Consider the following 25,611-nt stretch of genomic DNA (forward strand, 5'->3'; position numbering starts at 1 on the left):
CAGTAAATGCAATTTAATATATGTTCGAAACGTTTTTTTCCATTTAGTAGGTAAACAGTATCCACCCGGACCATGGAGAAAGCTTATAATTATTTCGGAAGTGAGCTAATTTCTGACAATTCGCAATATGTCCAATAGCAGTGACTGACCTATATTATCTTTGTTTTTTCAAATCTCATTATAGGTAGTGAGGGAACTGAAAATTTAAATTTACACGCTTAAGAATTTTTTTAAATTGACGGTGTTAGAGCATATAGACTATTTTCTAGTTCGATCCATCGGTTAATAATATCGCTAATATCGTTAATAATTCGATTAATAATATCAGTAAGTTTACTTATAAATTTTACTCTTGTACCCTCTAATTCTTATTTTGATTTTTTTTTCAATTCGATGTAAAGTTTGCACTGCCTACTTTCCTTGGAAGAGGATCATTGTATTAAAGCATTAAATGTTTTGTATGTGTTCTTAATTTTCAGTTACTCGTAATTAGCGTTAGACAAATACATAGAATTAGGGTAGGTTAATATATGTATCCGTAAACTTTTAGTTGACTTAAATGTGAAAATGTGTTCTAGTTGACTTAGATAAGTTTTAACCCACTGCTTTGGTTGGGATATATATATATATATATATATATATATAGAGAGAGAGAGAGAGAGAGAGAGAGGGTTGGCCAAAAAAATCTCAAAGGTTTGCAAAGGTGTGAAAATCATACCTAGTATGGTATGGGGCCTCCTTTTGCGTCCAAAATAGCTTGGATCCGACGTAGAATGAACGTATACAGCTCCTGAAACGTGGTGTGTGGAATTTTGAACCACTGCTCTGTAACTGTCTAGTGTATCGGGTCGGTAGGACTTTGATGGATCACTCCAAGAAGGGATTACAAAATTGTTTCCAAATTGCTCGTCGGTCTCAATGATGAGATGAGCATTAGGCGCCGAAAGGTTCGGATGTCTCGTCTCGAATACCTCACGGACGATCAGACGGTCATCCAGACCAAAACGCACACACAACGAAAACACATTGGGTTAAATGACACTATACTTATTTATTAGAATACTATTAAAAAGAAAGATAACGAAGAGAAACGATCACAACACTTAACATTGATTATGTATTATTATTTGCTTTATTAAAATCGCACTTTACTTTTCACTATACTGAAGCCCTTATCACTTTGATATATATATGCAGAAGATTATAATTGATTTTTCACTATAAATACTTTTCTCACACCATTCACACACTTGCGGGATTAGCACTGGGGGAAGTGTCACCGAGATAATCCCACGTAGTAATCTAGTTGTTGCTCCAAACAGTCCTGAAGAGTCGACATGAGTGTTCAACAAAATTAAATAGTTTTCAAAGTGGAATGCTTATATTGGAGTGCGCGTTTTAACTTTTTTGCGCACTAGGTATATGAACCTGGGACTTATTGATTGGGGTTAGCCGTAAGAAAATGTCCTTCACCGGCTTATAGCTTATGCCCCTAAGCACAATATTATATTTGAAGCTCGATGCGACGTGCATGGTTGCTGCTTCGAAACGTGGAGTAACACTCCCCGAATCAAAAGGTTGGAGATACGAACTGCGTTGGTGCATTCGTCAATGTTCGTAGTTCATTCTCAAAGAAACTCACGTTAAATCACCTGTATATACATGCAAACAGAACATAGAAAAGAATTTGTGTTAATTTTAGTCCACTGGCCACGACGCACGAGTCATTACGATAACTCGGACTGTGAAAGTACAGATAACTAACTGCTAAAGCGATGTAGCCTGCGACGATCTGACGCTTGGACACCTGTTCTACTCTGGTCTCTTCTAATCTACTGCAGTATTTCCATAAACGATTAAAGAAAGCATTTGATTCATCCCAAATAATAGTAGAATATAGACTGTGCATATTAATAAGTCAGGGAGAAACACTGAAAAGGTTCGTCGCTCACTGAAATGTTCTCACCACAAAGCAGTGTTATATATATATATATATATATATATATATATATATATATATATATATATATATATATATATATATATATATATTACCTCGTATTACATATATTATTATATATATAGTTCCTCCAAAACAAGCTCCACTTCCTTAAGGGATGCTGGTGGAGGGTAATGAGACGGAACACGCCTATCTAACTCAGACCACAATGGCTTAATGATGTTCAGATCTGGTGATTGTGGGACCCATGGGAGGTGTGTGTTAGCTCCTGGTCATGCTCCTCAAACCATGATTTCCCCGTTTTTGCAGCGTGACAGGGTGCCAAATTATCTTGGTAGATGCCATCACCATCAGGGAACAATATTTGAGCCATGGGTAGAACCTAGTCCCCCAAAATGGCCTCACACGCCTTAACATTCATCATTCCATGCAGGACTATGATGAGACCTGCAGAAAACCACGATATCACAGCACACATTGTAACTGAACCACCCGCATGCTTTACAGTTGGGAGCAGAAAGTCTGTATGATAGGACTGCGACGGTGTTCTCCATACGTAAACACGACCGGTTGTTGGAAACAAGGTGAAGGTCGATTCATCGGACCACATTACGTGTTTCCACTGCTCATGAGTCCACGCCTTGTGGTCCTTGCACCACTGGATACGCCTCTTCGCATTTACAGCTGTGGACTGTAAGTTTGGAGATAGCGGTCCTGCCATGAATTTTCATTTCATGAAGATCCCATCGCACTGTTTTCGATGAAATCGGGTTCTGAAGTCCGGGATTGAGTTCAGACGTAATTTTCATTGCAGTGGTCTTCTCTTTAGCTGCAAGAATCCGTTTTAATGACCACCGGTCTCTATCTGACAGGATTGTCTTTCGAGCACTGTTGTCCTTTGCGGACGTCGTTTGCCCATGAATTGTGTATGCGCCTTTGACATTGGATACAGTGCCTTTCGATACCCCCACAATGTTCGCCACTGTTGCCACTGAAGCTCCAACCACACGGGCAATAACGATCATGCATTTTTGGAACTCTGTCAGGTCGCCCATTTTACCACATCACTTTCACACCACAACACTCATAGGTAAACTGGTTACTGCTGACGGAAGAAAAAGGTCTTCATGACACATTGAAAACAAAAAACTATCTGCAACCGCAACATGTGTTGTACAGTGAAGGGCCAAACTTACGTGTCCTATATGAAGTGTTTATAGATTATCTATTCATCCCCTGTATACATACAGGGTGTTAATGAACTATACTGACAAACTGTAAGAGATGATTCCTCACATCAAAATAAGAGAAAAAAAGTTCATCGATCTATGGCGAAAAGTACATAGGTTCAGTGCTATACCTGGCCAAAATTATGAAAAAGCCAAATTTCAACACACCCTATCTCGAATTTCAGAAAATGTGGATGGTGGTTCTTATCAGCATAAAGGAAGCCACGTATACACAATCCAAAAGCGTGGCCCCGCGTAGCCTAGTCGCTAACGCTCTCGCCTTCGATGCGAGCGGTCCCGGGTTCCATTTCTGGTGATGGCACTTGGCCGAAAAAGTGTAAAACTTTATGTAATTTTTATAAAATTTTTATAATTTTATATATTTTTTCTGTTTATTACGTTATTTTGTCTCGATGATTTTTTTTTGTGAAAGATAGAAAAAGAAAACTGATAATGGAAACAACCTGAAACTCAAACTATCCCATGCCGAAAGAGTCGGTGGAACAGCCATGGGCAACTAGCGATCTCTTGGGAAAAATTAGATGTCCCGCAGCGACGATCCGTTGTGGCCCGACTTCCGTTTTGAAAATCATACCACAAGCGCAGAGACGCGACGAAACGCCGATGAATCACAAAATTACTTGCCCAAAATATGTTAAACCACCTATATGCGTGATTTGTTCACATTACAGTGAGTCTGAAAAGCACTTTTAAAAAAGTATCGGCTTTGTTTACAATTTCACTAGGGGAAATTTCAGGCTTACTAGGAAAATGTACTAGCAAGTGCAAACAACATTCTAAACACTCATTTCGCCCTATTGAAAGGACTCAATTTGCAATTTTTCCTTCATTTCATTCCAAAATATGTCATAAACTAGCGATTGCTACCATGACTAATTCTGCGAAATTAGATTCAGGTTTAGCTTTGCAAATTATAACGTCATGTACTACATTTTTTTCTGTTGCATTCTGAGCTGTGATGTTTGCTTTTCTTATTTTCGTAAACACTATTTCTTTCGACTTATCTTAAATTTGATATTTTAGTGAATTATTGACCCTTTTCAAATTTTCAAATAGCCTGTTATACAAGTGAAATATCAATTAGGGAACCAAAGATTCGTAATTAGGGAGCCATTTTGGAAGATTTTGTATTATTCTAAATACTGGCTGATTAACATTCAGCTTTCAAGTAATTGTAAAGAAATCCTACAGTTTACTACGATAGCTGGAGCACTGAGATTCATTCCCTTATATTCAATATAACTCTTATAATTAAGGAAATAGTATTAACTCTTCCATTTAGTTAACTGCAACTTTAAAATCTCAAATAATACTTACTTGATCATATCTTTATTTTCAGCCTCTGGTCTTACAACATGACTGTATTTACTGTTTTGTTATATTTGATGCAAACATTTGCTGATATATCTACAGAAGGTGTAAAGAAGACATTGCCAATCCAATATCAGAATCAAAATGATCAAACACTTCTGATTGATTGCATCATAGATATTGAACAGAAACATTTCAGCACAACAAGAACTCTTGTCATATTACAAGAAGCGAACTCAGAATTAGCTGACGGATTAGTAAGATCATACAGGAATCCACTTCAAATCGTTGAGATTAATAAGAATATTAACTTCCTTCATGACAGTGACAATTGGATGGCATCTACGTGGCTCTTCTCAAGACGAACATTAAATTACATTATCATTTTGAGAACCATAAGATCTTTTAAACATGTGATCAACACAGTGAAAGAACTGCCATTTTGGTATTCAAATTCGAAGATTATTGCAGTTCTCCCGACCATAAATTACACAAGAGCAGATGTAAGACATGTGTTTGAAATTTCCCTTAAGAATGATATGCTGAATATTATCCTTGTGACCTGGATCAAGAACGGTAATTTCTTTGGAACTAATTTTGAAAATAATAAGAAATCCATTATCGTATACACATATTTTCCTTTCGTAGAAAATTGGGCAGCTGGTTTGCGTGAAACAGTAATGGATATCTGGAACAACAATAAATTTTACTTTAGAAATAATTTATTTCCGAACAAAATCGCGAACTTGTACAAACGTCCTATTTCGTTTGTAACAGTTATTAATAGGAAAGTGTCAATCACTGCACGAGAAGCAAATAGCGAAGTGAAATTTAAAAGTCCGCTTGAGAAAATAATTGAAATGTTTCGAGATCATCTTAACATAACATTAAATTTAGATGAAGCCTCCTATAGAGACCTCGGAAAGAGATATCCAAATGGAACTTGCACAGGTATTTACTCCAGCATGAAGTCAGGAATGTATCATGGTTTCTTAGGACCTACTGCTGCACACTACGATACTTTCCAATACTTTGATTATATTTTCACTAGACACATAACGAAGGCTGTATGGATAGTTCCTGCACCTGCTCTCTACCCTTTATGGATGAATATCTACTTCCCATTTCAGGTGGCATCTTGGATTAGCATACTGTTGTCTTACGTATTCACGTCCATTGTAACGAACATTGTACATAGAATAGTGTTTCAGAAGCCAATTTCAATTCAGCGTTCCTTCTTAGACAGTTTCTGTTTATTGTTGGGTGTATCCATGAGTCCTCCCAGAAATGTTGCTATTGTGAGAATATGTTACCTAATTTGGGTTTTACTTGGTTTTGTACTCAATAACTGTTATCAATCTGCTTTGTTCGGTTTTATGACAACTCCCAAAAAATATCCCCCTATCAACACAATGCAAGAAATGGTGGACGCTAAATTACAAATTGGAGGACTTTCGGTACACAAGTTAAGGTTTCAATCACATGGAAATAATGTTTCGAAAACGATATTCAACGAATGGGTTAATGTAAAATATTTTATGGAAGGATATCGCAAAATAATTGAAACAAGGAATTTTGCTTTTTATTGGTCATCAGGCACTTCTAGATATTTTATGATTAGGAAACCATTTGTTGATTCTGAAGGGAATTCAATGTTACACATAGTGAGAGAAGTTGTCCATTATTTATCTGTATTTTTCATAATGAGACAAGGGTCACCTCTTGGACATATATTTTGGAAAACAATACAAGCAGCTGACTACTCTGGTATCTTTGGAAAATGGTTAACGGATGAATATAAATTAGGTGCCGAGAAAGCAAGTATATTTCGGATTTCGGGAAGTGCTAAACCTCTTAGTATTTTGGAGCTAATTGGTGCTATTTCTGTGTATATTTTTGGGTTGTGTCTAGGTGGTATTGCATTTATAACAGAACTTGCAAACTACAAATGTGTCCGAAACAGAAAATGAACATCATGCCAAAGTTGTAATTATATGTATGTTTATTATATTCCGATAGCACAAAATAGTCAATAATTATATGTTTCCATTGTGTAATACTTACAAGGGCAATCGTAAAGTCCCCTTGTCTCATTTATCATATTTATCATATTAGGGACCATGCAATGCCTCAAATCTAAAGAGAGATGTTAAAAAAACAGACTAAAATATTCACAGTTTTTACTATGAATATCGCATCTTCTTCTTTTTTGTGCATATATCATTATTCACATAGATCAGAAAGATCTTGAGGTGACATAATGTTTCTTTAATGTAGGCAATAATGGATTAGTATTCGTCGTTATTGTAAACTTAATATCGAATGCCCAGGGTGTTCTCTATTTTTAAAATGAAATGAAATGAAATCTTTAACGTTCCACGGTTATGGCGGTTAGTCTAAAGGAGACGGTGATGATGAGAGATGAGTGAAATGGTGGAATGAAGAAAGTGGGAGAAAACGGGAGAACCCCGAGAAAACCCACGAGCACGAAGTTTGTCCACAACCAAGTCCACACGGCTCGAGCTGGGATCGAACCAGGGACCCCAAGCAACGGATGTGAACGCCCTACCACTGAGCCACCGTGCCCCCTTTTCTATTTTTAGTACGTAACTATCTCTGTAACCCCTTCGTTTTATTATTCATCAAAATACGAATACGTCCGTAATATGTTTTGATATTAGAAGGTCAGTTTATATATTTGTGTTGTCATATTACAACAATCAACCAGTCTCCTCAAGGCATCCCAACTTTTCTAAAAATCTATATATTAATAGCGGTGTCTGTGAAAAAAACACGTGAGATCTAAATTGAACGCGACTATGCTTCTTACTCTTAATCTCCTGAATCTCCCGACTGATCTCGATTATTTTTTTACGTAGATGCAGTTCTTTTCCTGGGAGACTTTTATAGCTATTCACTTTTACGGTAGAACTTAGGGAAGGGGGAGGAGGGGTAATTATAAAAAAAGTAGAACTTAATAACTCTTGAACCACCCGATCAATCTCGATCAAATTTTCAACGTAGATGAGGTTCGGGCCTAGAACTTAGGGGAGGGGAATGGGAGGGGGAAATATATAAAAATTATTAAAACTTCGTAACTCTTAAACCACCAGACCGTTCTTTGTGTTCGCTGAGATGAACAATGATACTTCCGTTGCCGTGCCCCGCAACATGGGGAGGGGGAGGGATATATAAAATTTACCGAAAATGACCAATATCAAAGAGCGCTTTACTAATAGTAAAAAGTGACTGAGTAACGTAACATATTACTATTTTTCCTTAAATTTAACCCATGGAAATAGGTGTACGTCTTAGATTCGACGAGATCTTAAATTCGAGTAATTATCGAGAAATTGCTAATGTGTTATTAAAACTACTTTGCTAGCGATAAATATTTTTAATTTTGTATCATGTTCAACCATTCAGACAACAATAGTGTCCTGGGCTTGCGCAGGACATGCAGTTTTGCTTGTGGTTTTTATTCTTTGTTCGTTTACCTAATTTTTACTTCCTTTATTTACTTGTACCAATTGCAATTAAAGAGAAAGTGTTGAAAGCCATACTGAGAAGAACATACCAAGGTCAGACTAAAATATAAATTTTGATCCAAAGGATTTTGTTTAATTTGAAGTGTATGATATTTTCAACAGAGTAATACTCAACAGGGCAAAGAAACAACAAAAATTAGAAGACACTTCGAAAAAGAATGTCGGCTCACGATTATGTACACATTTAAGCTAATATCTCTTAATTGGGTGTTTTAAAAAGCTCTGTTTTATATGTAAACATTTTACCGCACGTGATTTGCAAGGATCAACTTTTTCTGTCATTGTGGTTTACTTGATGAATCTTTGTTGCATCAGGGTTTTGGATACAAAGATTTTTTGACATTAGTTGCAGTCAATTTGTTTTAGGTCTCTAACTGCTAGGACTCTTTAAGTAGTACATTAGTCTTACGCATAGATGCTTCCTCTACATTTATATATACAGTAGATGCTTTAATGTATAACAAAATGTATGCTTTATACAACTGGTGAAATAAGCAGCAGATATGAGGACTTAGCACACAGAAAACACCTCATGCATTTGTTAACTATCTACATAACGTTATATTTCTTTCGCAGTGAAAATATTAAGGGATTTGATCTTAAATTTCATCTGAACTCTAAACACTATCACTTATAATACATAACCTAATTCTGTTTTAGGTGCCAGTACTTAAAAACTTCTTACCGTATTTTCTCCTGGAGAATAACATCGGTTCAACGTTACATAGATTTAGCATTGCAGCATTGTTGCTCCACCAAATGTTGAATCCCTACCAATTAAAATATCTGCGTTTGCAGTACCTTCGTCTTCTTCTTACAAGAGAGATGATAAACCTTCCACATGGAAGATGATAAATTGAGGCTTTATTTGAACACTGGCGGCGCGGTGGCTTAGTGGTAGAGCGTTCACCGCCGGTGCTTGGGGTTTCTAGTTCGATCCCAGCTCGTCCTGTGTGGACTTTGTGGTGAACAAACATCGTGCTCGTGCTTTTTCTCGGTTTTCTCCCGTTAACTCCCACTTTTTTCATTCCAAGATTTCATTCATATCTCATCATCACCGTCTCCTTTAGCCTAACCGGCATAATTGTGGGACACAAAACTCAAAAATTTCATTTCATTTTCATTTGAGTACTTTAATTTATGCAATCACTGTAGGTGATGACAAAATTGACTGTGGTTCTGCTGAAAAGTGTTGACATAAAATTATATTTGTAAGGACATTCATACACTTCTAAAAGTACAGTTCAAATAAAATACAAATAAAACTTCTTTTCTTCGCTAATAACCCTTGAATATAGATGGTGTTATCATTGCAGCAAATTATGTGTATCAATTTAACAGGATACTGAGATGAAGAAATCGCCAGTTATCAAGCCTACAAAATTGTTCCTTATCCACGAAATACATTTGAATTATTTTACATAAGATAATCTTGTTATTGCAGTGTTGACTCCATATTGAAACAACCTATACTTGAAGTAGGGTTCGTGGCTTCTTATAACGTGACAGTGGTTCGTGTATGAACATAAATTAGACCAGGAGCCGGAAAAGGGATAATAAAATAAATAACAAAATATATAATAAGACAATGAATAAAAGATAGCAATAACAAAAAAAAATCCAAAAACAAACTTTCTCGCAGATATTTCTCTCACTCAAATAAAGGTGAGAATATGACCGCGTAATACCACATTATCCTCTTAGACTAGATTATGATATTTTGGTAGTTCTGAATGTTATATGAGATCAGTGCTCTGGACATTCAACAAGAATGTGACATGTGACGAATACTCAGCCGAACGATCCAATCTTCACAAAAAATATGGTTATCCCTACGCACTAAGTAGGAATGATGAGAATGTTCAATATGCAAGTGTGAACGTGACACTTTATCTCGGCAATTAGTATGTAACGTTGAATGAAGATTGCTTTTATTAGCCAGGTTGCAATGTCAGGATCAATGAGAGCACACACGTTGAGCAAGATAATAACAGAGATCCGAGGAGGGGAGACAGTGCTTCAACGTAATGCCTGCTAGTGTAGTGTTCTTGGGTAATGTGTGAGAACACTTGTTTTCCCATATCCTCAAATGTGTCGGCATCTATGGACAACAATGGCGCAGTTTTTTTGGTGAATTTGTTTATATCTCTCAGGAATGTATTGCGGTAAACATATTTAGTAATGCTACTCTGAAGGTTTATAATAATGCTTTGTTGTTAGCGGAGAGAAGTACATTATTCATCTTAGACTAGAGTATGTAAATAAAGTTGAAACTTATTTGCTCTTCTTACTTGTACAGTAGGTACTGAACATAAACAATGCAGACTAAATTCCGAATTGTCCACGTCTGTGGCGAAGGTACAGCCAACAGAATTCTGTTTCTTCTTATACTGTTACTTTGGTACGTGAATTATGTCTCCAACATAAATTTACTTTGGTTCAAAGTACGGAATGTAGTGTTCTGTATTATTTTTATATGTGATATATGCCCAACTGCTATGGGTACAAAGGTATTGTATTATTTGGTTGATATACTTTGTCTGCGTAGTAAGCAAAAATTATTATTATTATTTCAATAAAGTATAATAATTATTGGAACAGCATCATTTTTCGTGAAGAACCCAGAAAATAAGTTTTGTTTTATTAAACCTTAGGAAATCTTCTCAACGTTTCTAGTATCGAAGTAGTTTTTACTGAATTTAATATTGATTGTATGGTTATCACAACAGAAATTCAGACATTTATTTTAGAAAACCATGTTTTAATTGTATTTGAGGATTCATACATCTTGACGTTCTGGTTGCTCTTATAACAATTCATTTCAAGTTACTCTGCGATGCTTAATGGAGGTTCCATTAGTTTTCTCAAGTGCTAACAATATTACAAATACAGATAAGCATGGTAAGTATTGCGATGTGGTAAATGTTTTCTACGTGAAGTAGTACAACTTTAAAGAAAGTGACGCGATGTTATATCTATACCAGAAACAAAAGAAAACTAATAAGTTGCTATAGGGAGACAGGAATCTTATATGGTTATTTAGTATATTTAAGGAACCTGTTACAGATCCTAAACGTCGATTAAAAGCAAGAGAATATTTCCGATTTCACCTTTAAAATGTACACGATGATGACATACTCACTCCGTCGATACTTCACATACATATATATAATTTCACGCGTGCTGTTCTCAATTCCAATATGAACAGAAAATTTAAATGGACAGCACTTTGCACACCCGGTGGAAGATTAATGCGAGTCAAAAATACACATCTGAAGGAACATGACTTTTAAAGTTTGTTATTCTATAAAAATCACTCAATGAAATATTGATTTTTCTGCCATATAGGGGGTAATTTGTTTAGTTAAGTTTCCGGAAAGATACAACCAGATAAAGCTCGCTTCTCTCTCTCTCTCTCTATTCTCTTTTGAGGGATGATAACTCAAAATTTCCATTTTTTGAGTCGTAACACTCATCCATCTGTGACTTGTTGAGAATGTACTCCCATGCGCAAAAAATATTGCGCGTATACTGTAACTCACAATTTTTCGCAATTATTCCATTTTCCATAAGTTTATTGGTAAAATTCAGTTATTAGTAAGTGGAGATAATAGAAAGCAATCCATCTAAGGAGATATTTCCAAAAAATATAATAAAATAAAAATATAAGCAAAAAACAAAATTATGTTCGGTTTTGTGTATACTGGCAATAATGTTTTCGAGGGAATTTTTGGAGTAGCACAGCACGATTGCAGAGGGAATAACAAGATTAGCTGAATCAAGGAACTGGAAATTGGAGTAAAATATTGCATTTATTGACTTAAATCTAGGGTGTAAATTGTCTGCCAAATATAAATTAGCTTCTGTAAACAAGATGTTATACGGAAATATATAAACAAAGAGAAAAACTGTTCTCTTAAGTTTGGAAGTGACATGCTCTATAGCCATGAGCATTTATTTCTTAAGAAAAAGATAGGCAACAAAAGAAAATCTGTGTGGGCAAGTGGGTAGAGTAACGGACTAGTAATTCTTATACTAGTTCAATTTTTTTTCTTTACAAAACATTGTAGAAAGTGTATAATTTTTGTGTTAATAAGAAACGAAATAATATAATAATGAAATAACTTTTTGTTTTTCTGATGACGTATTTATTCAGAATTAGCTTACTATTTATTACTAATAGCGATTGTTTTTAGTTTATGGTATGGTATGCTTAACCGTTCCCTCTCCGTTTTTACACAGCTTCAACTCACTGTGAGTGTCTGTGAGTCAGGAACAGGAAAAAACAAAACAAGAGCAACTTACAGCTTTACACACAGCGTGAGGAACACAGTCACAGCGATAGCTCGTTGTCATGAAGAAAAAAACTGTTCTAGTGTTTCTGTGTGTGTGTTTCTTTTTACAGTATTGACTCTCTCGCTCTCTCCCCTTTTGTTTCATATCCACAAGTGCAACAAATGCAAGTCTGTGTGAAAAAAAATCAAGAGTGCTTTCTTTAAACAAAACTAAATTTTACAGCTCTCTTTGTGAGGAACGCGAATGCTTCCAAAAGATGCCATGAATATTAACTATAATCGTACCGAATTATACAGTAGCGTGAAAAACTGATAATAAAATTATGTAACATGCATAAGCTTTTTTTCTAGAGTAACCACACATTAAACATAACAAATTAAATTTTTGGGATTACAAATTATCACATTACGTGTCGGTGTAGGCCTATTCGTTTTTACATTCGAGCGACGAAAGAAGAAAGTGTGGTGATAGTTATAAAAACCGAATACCAGATTTCAATAAATTCAAGTTACATGGCTCCTACATATCGAAAAAAATGATTTTTCGATGTCTGTCCATCTATTTGTCTCTCGGTTCGTCACGCTTTTACACGCACTCAAATAGAGGCCATACTGTTCAACGTATCTGCACCGAATTCTAGACATAACGTTTTAATAATATAATATCTTTCGAATTTTATGTCCTTCGACACCTAAAAGCAAGGGTAATTTACTGAAGGATTAAAATTTAAAATAATTCAATTTTCTCAAATAAAAAAAGCTGTGACGATTTTATTTACTTTTGATAAATATATATTTTATTAACAAATCTCCACCACATATGAATAATTTTTCTGAAAAAATATATATGGTGTAATTTACTGTATGGTATGCGTTCTTTTTGCACAATTTTCTCAACCACATTTCATAAATAAACGTATCGTTAATTACCTAACAATATGACAACTCGTTCGAAGGAGTAGCTTAATCTTAGGGTGAGCTTTCCCCTGATGGTTTTCCCATTAACGCCTCAGGTAATTTTGTTCATATTTCGTAAAGAAATATTTCATTAATAAACTAACATAGAGCATAAATAGTTTATTCCGATAACATACAGAAGAAGTGGTTTTCTCAAGGGTTGATTTTTTTGGACAATTGTCTCAGTAATAACTGAGACAAATTTGTTCTAATTTCAGTAAAAATATTTTCTGTAATAATCTTACAATATGGTATAACTCGCTTGTTCCGAAAAGAAAAATCCAAAAGAGATAGTTTACTTTGACAGTGAAATTTTTCCCGACGATTTGCTTAAAAATTACTCGATATACTGTCAAAATTAGATAGAAGAGTTTACCTTTGGGGGTAAGCTTTTCCCGATGACGTTCCTAAAAGCAACTCAGGAGATGTTTGTTGTTCATATTTTATAAATACGTGTTACATAAATAACCTAGCTATATGGTATAATTCCCTCATCCGGAAAATCTAGAAATGGTATATTACTTTTGACAGTAAGTTTTACCCTGCGATTTTCTCAAGAACGACTCAGGCGATTGTGTTCGTATTTCATAAATAAATGTTTTATGAAAACACTAACAATATAGCATAGCTTGTTTGTACTGAAAAGATCCACAAGGGATAATTTATTCTTGGGGGTGACTTTTTGCATAATTTTCTCAGAAATTACTCAGACGCTTTTGCTTATAGTTCACATACAATTATATCCTTTATAATTCTAATATATGGATCAAGTTATTTCTAACGGAAATATGACCAATGGGTACTTTACTTTTGGGCCTGAAGTTTCTTCTAGCAAAGTTTTCCAAAACATTATTTTATTCGCAATTTCCCAAATAAATGTTTCAATAACAGTTGCAGCCTAACATAAGTCAGTGTACAAAATTCGAGCGAGAAAGTACAGTGCGTTTACTCCGTACCCTTTCTTAAATATATTTTTAAATGTTACACCTAATCACAATTTTCCGAACAAAATCGAAACTTCTTTTTAAATGTGCCTTGTTGTGGTCAAATGGTTCAAGTGCATTGGTTCTGGATTAGATTTCCAGTGAGAGCTAGTGTATCTTTAATCAAGAGATGTGACACGTCGGTGCAAAGAAGAAAGTGTTTAAATAAGCCTAACCAAGCTAATCAACAAAAGAAATAATACAATGTTACGAAATTATCGTAGAAACGTTGTTAATATTAGGTAGGTTCGACTGGAATGTCCAAACAATTGTCAATTCCAAAGGTCTTTGTTTTCGTCCGGCGGGAGCTCATGTGGTTCGGATTTCACGTTAATCAGTAGGTCCACGTCTCATATAGCCTCGCTGCTGAAAGGGACGATAAACTCAAAATCACATCACACATCTTTGTTTTCGCCTTTGTTTTAGCTCATAAATGTCTCTGTTCATAAGCTCCTTAGTGGTTAGCGTACGCGCCTTTGGCGTGGAAGACCCGGCTTCGATTCCCGGCGAGAGCTCACGTGGTTCGGAGTCCACGTTAATCAGTAGGCCGACGTCTTATATAGCTTCGTTGCTGAACGAGACGTTAAACTCAAACTCAATGTCTTTGTTCATAAATGTCTTTGTGTATGGTTTTGCATATACGTGGCATGGACATTAAATTTTGATTTCTACGCCATATGTATCTAATTACATACACACCTATACAACGAACACAACAAACTTGGAATATCTACATTGTTTGCGTATGGAAAATAATCACGCTCTACTGTACAGGACAGCCGTGTGTATGGAATTCCATACACATGGCAATCAAGGTATTAAGAAATGTATAATAATAAGAATTATTATTATTATTATTATTATTATTATTATTATTATTATTATTATTATTATTATTATTATTAATAATAATAATAAGAAGAAGAAGAAGAAGAAACAGAAAACGATACGATCACTTACATAATTTATAAATATAAGTTAACATTTAATAAGCATATAACTGCAATGGAATTAAGTTGTTTCTCTCTCTCCCTGAACGCTACAGCCCTTATTGTTCTAAGGCGTAGAAGAGAACTTGTGGCACCCACGATTTGGGGCGGTGTGTGGTCAGAACTTGGTATCCCTTTGTTGTTAGTCCTAGCTTTCTAGACGGATGCAGTTATTACCGGTAGAATATACAAGCAAATAGACTTTTGTATTACTATTAAAGTAAATAATTACACTCATTCCTTCAATGTCATACTTGTGGTTGCTTAACCGTATACAGACAGCTGATCCATGGAAAAATCGTTAATGATAATAATAATAATAATAATAATAATAATAATAATAATAATAATAATAATAATAATAATAATTATTATTATTATTATTATTATTATTATTATTATTATTATTATAAATAACAGAAACTCGACAAATATTCTTGCAAATAATAGGAAAAAGTTTGCGTCACACTCTTCACTTTGCTGGACACACCAGTTTCGCGCGTTATACCGATTGTGGCACACTGGAATATAGGGTATGTTTTTTTTAAATTTTTTTCCCAACTATTCCAACTCCTTCAATTGAAATGGATCTATAATAATAAGAGAATGAATTTAGTCTTCTTACCCTTCAATTTAGAAATAAGGTTCGCGAGAATTTCATAAAAGAATAATATACTCAGAATTATATATAGTAGTTTGTTTTATTCGAAATTACATACCGGTACTTCCTGCAACTGTTTTTTGATTGAAATGATTTGAAATAAAATTTTTAAGTTTTACGTCCCACGATTATGCCGGATAGGCTAAAGGAGACAGTGATGATAAGAAATGAATGAAATGGTGGAATGAAAAAAGTGGGATAAAACGGGAGAACCTCGAGAAAACCCACGCACAGAGTGTTTGTCCAGCACAAGGTTCACTTGGCGCGAGCATAGATCGAACCAAGGACTTCATGCACCAAAGGTGAACGCTCTACCACTGAAACACCGTGGTCTCTGAAATTACTTATGGAACTACCGAGAACTATGCTGTAATACAGTGGCGGCCGGTGGTTTGTGGTTTCGGGTGTTGCAGTTCGAACGATCGGAGACAAAAGATATAAAGTTGACTCATTGACTAATCAGCATAAATTTAGATGCAAATGCTATGTGACATGTTAAATTAAATAAAATTCTGTTTTTAAAAAATAAAAAATGCAGAACATTTAATCCGATTAATCACCTTATTTAATTAGTAAGTTCATTCTTCTCTCTTTGATTGGAACAAATCTGCCTAATACATGCTGGTTGAACTCTAGTATTCTTATTGTCAGGTCTTTTTTGATGGAAAGCATAACCAATGGTGATAACCTTTCTTGGGACATTCAATTTCTTGAAAGTGTCAATTCTTTTTGATGTGAAAAGGAACTTTTCGTCTTTTTCTGACGCCATAGGTACAGTTAATATTAATTGCAGAAGCTTTGTAGATTCACTAAATATTTTTTCTAGATTTTTGTGAACAATTCATTCTAGCAAACTCAGTCCCTGACAGTGATCCGAATTCTCTTCAGTGTAGTTTGAAGAGAGTTCGTAGCAGAGATTAATGTTATAAAAAATGTACACTGAACACGCTTTATTCACACTTTATCTAGGAAAATTTCAAATAAATTGTGGAAATGTACCTAGTGCATACAACTTTGTGTACCTAGTGCCATAAGGTGTCCTGTAAACTTAAACGGTTTTTTTTTTTTCGAACACTCTCCTGAACTGACTTTGCTTGTTTTGTCTAAGCCTTAATTGTAAGTTTTTCCTCAGTTGAAAGCTGGTCATTGTTTCTTGCAAGTTATTTACAGAAGTCATGATATGCAATTCATTCAGAATTTGTAGGTTATGTACAGAATTAAAGCACACACAATAAAATTAAATCTAATAACTAATAACCAAAACAGCTGATACAAAAGAGATACTAGTATATGAATTGCGCACGTCACATATTCATATATAGGGCTGCAAACTGGCCGGCTTTTCATTGGCCTGGCCGGAAAAATTGATGTTATTTTGATTAAAGCCGGTGACGGGTACAAACTTCTCACCAGCCCCTTTATAACCGTTTTTTTTTCTTCAAATTTGTATCTAGTTCGAAGTATAGATATTGAAAAGTAGCTGTCATTCTGTAAAGTCAAAACTTTTACCTTTCACCATGTATCAACGATTAATATATTTTGTTCACCTGTTTAGAAAATTTTAGAGAGATGACAGGGACTGTATCAGAGAAAATTTGAAATTTACTTTCAAGGAATTTTATACATTTATTAAGAGTGGAAAAGGACTTCTTAAAGCAATTTCCTATAGTTGAAGTAGAGACTATATGTTTAAAGAGTGAATTTCATTTTCCAAATCCAAAATTGTCACATAAAGATTATTATACTTTTGTTCATCTGTTTCGATAATTTTAAAGGAATGGTAGTTACTGGTAAATACAATAAATTGATCAATGCCGATTGATCAATTTCAGTTTCTCATTTATAGCACAATGTATCTATTAAGGTTATTAGTGAATGTTCTAAGGACATACAGAATATGTGTTAATGCACTTTCGTTCACGATAGTACATTTCCTTTCCATGGATAGGTCCGAACAGAGATACTTCACGCTGAGACCTATATCACAAAGAATTTTAAGGAAGTGTCGGTTCTTTTTATTTTACAGAGTTGGCAACCATATTCATATATCAACACACACACACACACACACATACTTGTGCGTAAAAGAAAAAAAGAACTACATTCCAAATCATCCGTCTTGGTTCTTACGCAATGCACGATGAACACAATATACTTCCACATGAGGCGAAACAATGTTTATCAACGTTCTAGAAAGCAACCTTGAAACCCGCCAGATATAGGAACAACATGTTAGCTGGGAGGGGTCCAAAGTATTTGAGGAAGGTCCAATACGTCTACGTAATGACGAACCTGTCTTTTACTGTACCCGAAAAGATAAGTAATTCTTAATTACTGTCACCTATATTTTTAGAAAAATGATATAACGATTATTTCTATAAGAAAAGAAAGAGTACATGATGAGGCGTAAAATAAAATATTTAGCTTACATCAATCATTTCTCTGTTAAACAAGTATAGTTCGTTAAGAAAGTCTACAAATGCTAGTCGAGTTTCGAAATTTTGGGGAGGTCCGGACCCGGTGGACCCCCTCGTGGCTACGCCTCTGAGCATTTCTAACTAGTCCTAAATTCAATGTGGCGTTCCGCACCATACAGTTCTATCAAGAGTATAACATATACTTATTTTATAAAAGAAATATGTATATACTAAAATATTATCCACAGAGGGGGGATTCTGCATATTGACTTATTAATATTTGGTTCACAAATTACTGTAGAAGAAATTTTCATTATTTATATAAGCTAAGAATTAACTTGTAAATGCGGATCTACTTTCATTTGATTTCTGCTCTACTATATATTTTCTTTTTTATTTTGTAATTCTGCTATCACTTTTTTAATTGTCATTATATTGATTTGCTTCAGCATTAGTACCGTAATATAAAAATATGAATGCATAAAAACAAATTCCATTTGTTAACTGCTAGTGAAATAAAATTTAGAAATCTTATTTAGCGCGAAAACCTTCTCGTTCACTCGAAACCGTGCTGTGTTGCAGAAGCACTGCAACGACCAGACCCTTTAACTTCTGAGATAAGGGAAAGGAGACTTAACATTTGCTCCAATTCCCGCGCTGAAGGAATCTGGTCGTTGCATGCTCGCTGCAACACAATATAAATTAGAGACTCTGTGACGGATTATTTTTCGCTTTTTAAAACGGATTAAAGAAACGGACAGTTAGAGAAGTAAAAAAATATGTTATTTAAAGTATATATGGGAGTATTAGAAAGTATTTTTTCTGTTCTTTACTACTATTGCTAATAATATTTTTTTCTTGAAATACTTTGGTCGTTACGCAACGCTGCAACACTAACAGTAGCCGCCACTGCTGTAATATTTGAATGTGCTCCAAGTTTACAATAATTAGTTTAGTTAAATTCATTATTAACAATTAAATAATTGCATTTATTATTAACAGGTAAATGCTGCTGATGCAAAGACTTAAATCTAGCGATACCGCGAGCGTAAGTATTAAACAGAGAGATTTTAAAGAGCCCTCTGAGCTGGGGGCCCTGGGCTCCATTGGCTCCGCCCTTAATCCGTTAATGCCTATAGATTATAAATTAAAGGGAACGGGCCGGTCCGTTCTAAAAATTTCGGCCCGTGCAGACCTCTAGCTCCTGTGTATATGCTATCTGAAAATACAGTAGAGTTTCGCTTATCCGACATAAAACAGGCAGGCAGAACGCCGGATAATATGGATGTTGTAAGGAAAGACCTATAAAAAGTCAAACTATGATATAATTTTACATATTACGCATCTAATTATCATCTTTGCAAGAAACAAATATAATGCATTGACTCAGTGACGTATCCAGCGTGAGGTCCTGGAAGCTGTCCCTTACCAAACCTCAAGCACTTTTTAATAAACCTACTTTTTCCCTTTTGAGGTTTTTTTTTATGTCAGATTACTTTGAGTCAGTGTCCAAACTGTGGACAATGCGTTGTTGTTATAATTCTAACAAGTAACACTTCCCAAGTGTAACACTCCGATTTTGATAAAATTTGGCAGGTAGATACTATACATAAAATAAACAAATAAGTGCTTTATTATTATTATTATTATTATTATTATTATTATTATTATTATTATTATTATTATTTCTTTTTGCTGAAAAACGGTTTTAGGGAGCAAAAGCCCACACCCAAAATTTGAAAGTTGACGCTCGAAAGGCAAAAACAAGTGGACCAAAGTGAACGAAATTGTGAACAGATATTGCGGACATAAAATTAGGGAATACGTGTTTTGTATTTTCCTGAAAAAAACGGTTAGGTGGGACACAGATCCCTCCAAACCTTTGATCATGAAATATCAAAAGTGCTAATAACAGTATGTCAGAAGTGCCTAAATTTACATGAAGAATTGGAACAAAACTTTGTGTTAGGACAATAAGCAAAAAATAAACAAATTCGGCTTTTTTATTTCCTGCGAAAAAAACGGTTTTAGAGGACAGAAGGTCCCCCCCCATGAATTTTGAAATTTGACGCAAGAAAGGCAAGAAAAAATGTACCGAACTGAATGAAATTGTTCACAAATGTTGTAGAGGTAAGATGAGGAAATACGTGCTTCGTATTTTCCTGAAAAGAGAAAAAAACCTTTTGAGTGGACCGAGGCGTTAAGTCGGAATGATTGGACCGAAGCGAATGAAGTTGTCTGTAGATATTGGATATGAAAAATAAAGCCTCTCGTGTTTCACAAGTATCTCCATCAGATTTCTTCAAATTTGGCAGATCAACAACAAGCACAAACAGTATAGCGTATTTTGTAGTATTTCACGAGGCAACTTTAACCCTTACAATGTTTTTCCGCATAAACAAAAACACGTGCCGATTAATTTCCTGTTTGCTGTTGATGTGCCAAAATTAATAGGGACATTCTTAAAACACGAAAGTCCTTATTTTACATACAGTCTATACAATATCTACACACAATTTCATTTGCTTCGGTCCACTCCTTCCTGCACTTTTACGGTAATATTAACTTTTTTTTTGGAGGGGCTCTAGGCCCCAACACTGTTTTTTCATACAAATTAAAATGCATTTCATTTATTGTTTTGCAAATTGTCCCTATACGAAGTTTCGTTGCAATTCTCCATACTCTTTAGGAACTTCTGACGTATACATACTTATTTGCACTTTTGATATTTCCTAATCAACAGCTTAGAAGGTCCGAGCCCCACTCAATCGCTTTTTTCCAGGAAAATACGAAACACAATTACCTCAATTTACGTCTAGAATATCTGTGCACGATTTCAAAATTTTGGGTGGGGAATTCTGCCCCCTAAAACCAATTTTTCGCAGAAAATAAACCCGTTTTTTTTTGTTTTGTTTTGTTTTGCGTATTGTCCTTACACAATGTGTCGTTCCAATTCTTCGTGTCCTTTAAGCACTTCTGACATACTGTTATTAGCACTTTTGATATTTCACGATCAAAGTTTTGGGTGAGTGAGTGATTAGGGGGGTAATGGGGACGTCAGCAGCTAGGCTATATGTCCCCGTCACGATAAACATGGTTGCTCTGAATTAAAAGATGGAAAGAAAAAGGTTAAAAGAATAGGAACAACAAAACTGCTGCTAAATAAGAAAAATTAAAAGATAAAGTCCATAAAAAATAGAAAATAAAACAATAAATAAATTAAAACATATAACAATAACAATATATAGAAACACAATAAAAGCTGACAGAAATTAAAAAGGCAGCAGCAATAAAAAAGTGGAAACACATTAAAACAGCTCAAAGAACGTAAGCAACCCCAGAAGCATTAACAAACTCAAGTACCCGGCGAACCATAACACTTGAATCCTCCAAAGCACGGGCAAGAGCAGAAGGCAATCTGAAACGTTGTCTGAGAGCTGAGTATTCAGGACATTCCACAAGAATGTGCCGAATACTCAGCGGGACTATACACTCCTCACAGTACGGACGGTTCAATCTTTGCAGCAAGTAGCCATGCGTCAGATGAGAGTGTCCGATACGCAGACGCGCCAGGAGCACTTCATCTCGACGACGAGAGGACGAGGACGTACGCCACTCTCCTAGGAGTGGCTTGACTGCGTGCAATTTATTTTCAATCGCCTGGTCCCAATCTGCTTGCCAGTGAGAGCGCATCAAGATAGAAAAATACGAAACAAGATCGGAGCAGGGAAGGCTATGCTCCAATGCAACACCGGCCAAAGCGGCGTTCTTGGCAGCTGTATCAGCAAGTTCGTTTCCCCGGATGCCGACGTGACCCGGCACCCAGCAGACAACGACGACACAGCCCTGTTGCTGCAAGTGATGGCATCTCACAAGAATGTCCTGCACGAGAGAGTTCATACTGAAGACATTCTGTAGACTCAGAACCACACTCTGAGAATCGGTGCAAACAAGCACACGACGTAACGAAAGCGTGAGAGCGTGGTCTATGGCAAGCTTAAGAGCAGTCAATTCGGCAGTGAACACAGAACACAGGCGATGCAAATGGAATTCAGAGCTGCCCTCGTCAGTGACAAAGGCACAGCCTACGGAATCACCATCCTTAGAACCGTCCGTATAGAACACACTAAAATCGGGGTACTGATCTAACAGTGCGGGAAACATCTGCTTGTACACCTGGGAACTAGTAGCTTGTTTCGAATGCAGACACAAACTGGTATCATAGCGAGGTATACGAAGCAGCCATGGTGGAATAGCACAAAACTGAACCAAAGAAAGAGAGGGCCACACGAAATCATCAGCAAGGAAACTCTCACACGCCCGGATGTACCATGGACGTGTAGAACGAGGACGTGCAGCATAGCGCTTTTAATTCCGACCACCACGGACACGTGGTCTACAAGGGTGGCCTGGAATACAGCGCACATGTGCAGAATAATTAAGAAGGAGCCTCCTACGACGATACGCTGGGGAAGGTTCATTGGCTTCAACGTACAGGCTTGCAACAGGACTAGTACGGTAGGCGCCAGTAGCAAGACGAATACCCAGGTGATGCACTGTGTCAAGTTGGCGCAACAAGGGATCACGAGCAGAGCCATAGGCAATACAGCAATAGTCTAACTTGGACCGAATTAGACTACGGTACAAACGAAGTAGAACAGTACGATCAGCACCCCACGTGCGGTGGGAAAGGACACGAAGGAGATTCAGAGCTCGAAGACAAGAGTGTTTAAGATTCCGAATATGTGGTGCCCACGACAAGCGACGGTCGAACACCAGACCCAAGAAACGGACTGTATCAACGAATGACAGACGGGTGCCATCGAGGTACAAGTCCGGGTCAACAACGCACGGACGCAGCCGGCAGAAGTGAACACATTGGGATTTCTCAGTAGAAAAACGAAATCCAGTCTCATTCGACCAGCGAACAAGACGATTGAGAGTCAGTTGAAGCTGTCGAGTAACGCCGCGAAGATGACGGGAGCTACAGAAAATTACAAGGTCGTCAACATAAAGCAAACCAGACACAGGAGCCTGGATCTCCGAAAGAACGCTGTTGACGGCGACACCAAACAACGTGACACTAAGGACACTGCCTTGTGGAACACCATTTTCTTGTACAAAGCGCTCTGAGAGTTTAGATCCCACACGCACTCTAAAGTGTCGCTCGTGAAGAAAATTCGAGATAAAGTGGGCCATATGCCCACGGAGACCACAGTCATATAATTGTTTTAGGATTCCGTAACGCCACGTGGTGTCATACGCCTTCTCTAAGTCAAAAAATATAGCGACAAGATGTTCGCCGTTGAGAAAGGCGTCTTGAATATGACCCTCAAGATAAGCACGATTGTCTGTAGTGGATCGGAAACGACGGAATCCACTTTGATGCTTGCTCAGAAGTGAATTGGATTCCAAATACCACACCAGGCGCTTGTTGACCATGCGTTCAAACAGCTTACAGACGCAGCTCGTGAGAGCAATGGGTCTGTAGCTCGTGGAGCTAGTTGCGACTTTGCCAGGCTTCAAGATAGGAAGAACGAGAGCCTCACGCCAAGCCGGTGGAAAAAACTCCTCGACCCAGAGGCGATTATACAGTTGCAAGAGAGCAAGCTGTGTATCGCGGGGGAGGTTGCGCAATATCTCGTAGGGTATACGATCAAGCCCTGGAGCAGTATTGGATGATTCACGAAGAACAGAATCAAATTCAACGAGGGTGAAAGGAGCATTGTAATCTTCGCTGTTGGCGGTACCTAAGTTTAACGGGTTCCGCTCTAAACGCGCCCTAATGGGAACGAATGCTGGAGGATAATGATCAGACTCAGAGATAGATGCAAAATACTGGCCCAAATTGTGTGCTATCTCCGAAGGGTGAGTAACTAAGACACCATTCTCAGACAAAGCAGGAACATCAACAGTAGGAGTATTACCATTAAGAGAGCGGACCCGACGCCACACAGTGGACATTGCTGTGCGACTATTGATGGACGAAACGTAATTCATCCAGCTTTGGCGCTTCGAAAGCTTGATAAGACGTCTAGCTCGAGCACGTAGAATGCGGAAACGCTGCAGATTGTCGTCAGTTGGATGACGATTGAAAGTGGCAAGAGCGTGTCGACGAGCCAGGATAGCCTCACGGATTTCCGCAGACCACCATGGAACACGCCGGCGGGAAACGTCGCCACCGCATTCTGGAATGGAACCATGAGCAGCATCAAGAACGGTATGCTCAAAAGTCTCTGCTAAAACAGCTACAGGGAGATCATCACGACAATGAAACTCACTGAGCTCACGGAATTTACGCCAGTCAGCACGCTTGAGATTGAAGCGGCGGAGAGGAAAAGGAGGAGTAACAGGGAGACCTTCAACAAACAACGGGAAGTGATCACTGCCACAAAGGTCGGGATGCACTCGCCATGTCAATGAGGTCAAGAGACCAGCACTGCACATGGAGAGGTCGATACAAGAATATGTGCCATGGGCAGTGGAAAAATGAGTAGGACTGCCATCATTAAGGAGAAGCAAGCCACTCTCCTCAAGAAATGCCGTTACCTGACGGCCACGACCATCAGTGCGGACAGAGCCCCACAAGCGATGATAGGCATTAAGGTCTCCTACAAGCAACACTGGCGGCTCGAGCTGATGGAAGAGCTGAAGCAGATCAGCGGTGCTAAAGGCTTCTGAATGAGGAATGTACAATGAACAAACTGTAAGCGGGCGAGAGAAGTATACTCGCACCGCAACTGCTTGCAGGCGGGAGACTAGGTGAGTCTCCCGAGAATAAACCGAATCAGAGACGCATACGGCCACGCCGCCAGCAGCGTGACCAGCATCTGACTTATCACATCTGTACATAGTGTACCCAGAAAGAAGGAAGGACTGGGTAGGCTTAAAATGCGTTTCTTGCAAGCAGACAGCAACTGGCGAGTGGTCGAAGACCAGTTGTATCAATTCCTCACGATGACTACCGAAGCCATTCAAATTCCACTGGAGAAGCGCCATACTGGAAGATGTCAACGTTTAAGGCGAACCTTCCCACGAGGACCAATAACAGCCCACTCAGAATCCATCAGTTCGTGCTCCACCATATCAGATTTCAGAGAAACTGCAGGTGGCTTACGAACTGGTGTAGATTTTTTCTTCTTTGGAGTGAGAACCGTCTCGTTCAGCCGGCGAATATGTTGACTTAGTTTCAGGCCAGCGATATAAGGTGATCGGCGTTGGGCTGGAGTACGCCGAAGGC

The 25,611-nt window shown here is 37.2% G+C and overlaps 1 protein-coding gene across 1 annotated transcript; it reads left to right on the top strand.

The window, feature by feature from the left end:
- Positions 1-4,565: 4,565 nt before the first annotated feature.
- Positions 4,566-6,491, top strand: LOC145689640 (uncharacterized). The gene has a single exon (XM_081763829.1). The coding sequence runs from the start codon at positions 4,566-4,568 to the stop codon at positions 6,489-6,491; it is 1,926 nt and encodes a 641-aa protein (XP_081619955.1).
- Positions 6,492-25,611: the final 19,120 nt, after the last annotated feature.

Source organism: Thermobia domestica, chromosome 7, assembly GCF_964235325.1.
Source record: "Thermobia domestica chromosome 7, izTheDome1.hap1.1, whole genome shotgun sequence".
Lineage (NCBI taxonomy): Eukaryota > Metazoa > Arthropoda > Insecta > Zygentoma > Lepismatidae > Thermobia > Thermobia domestica.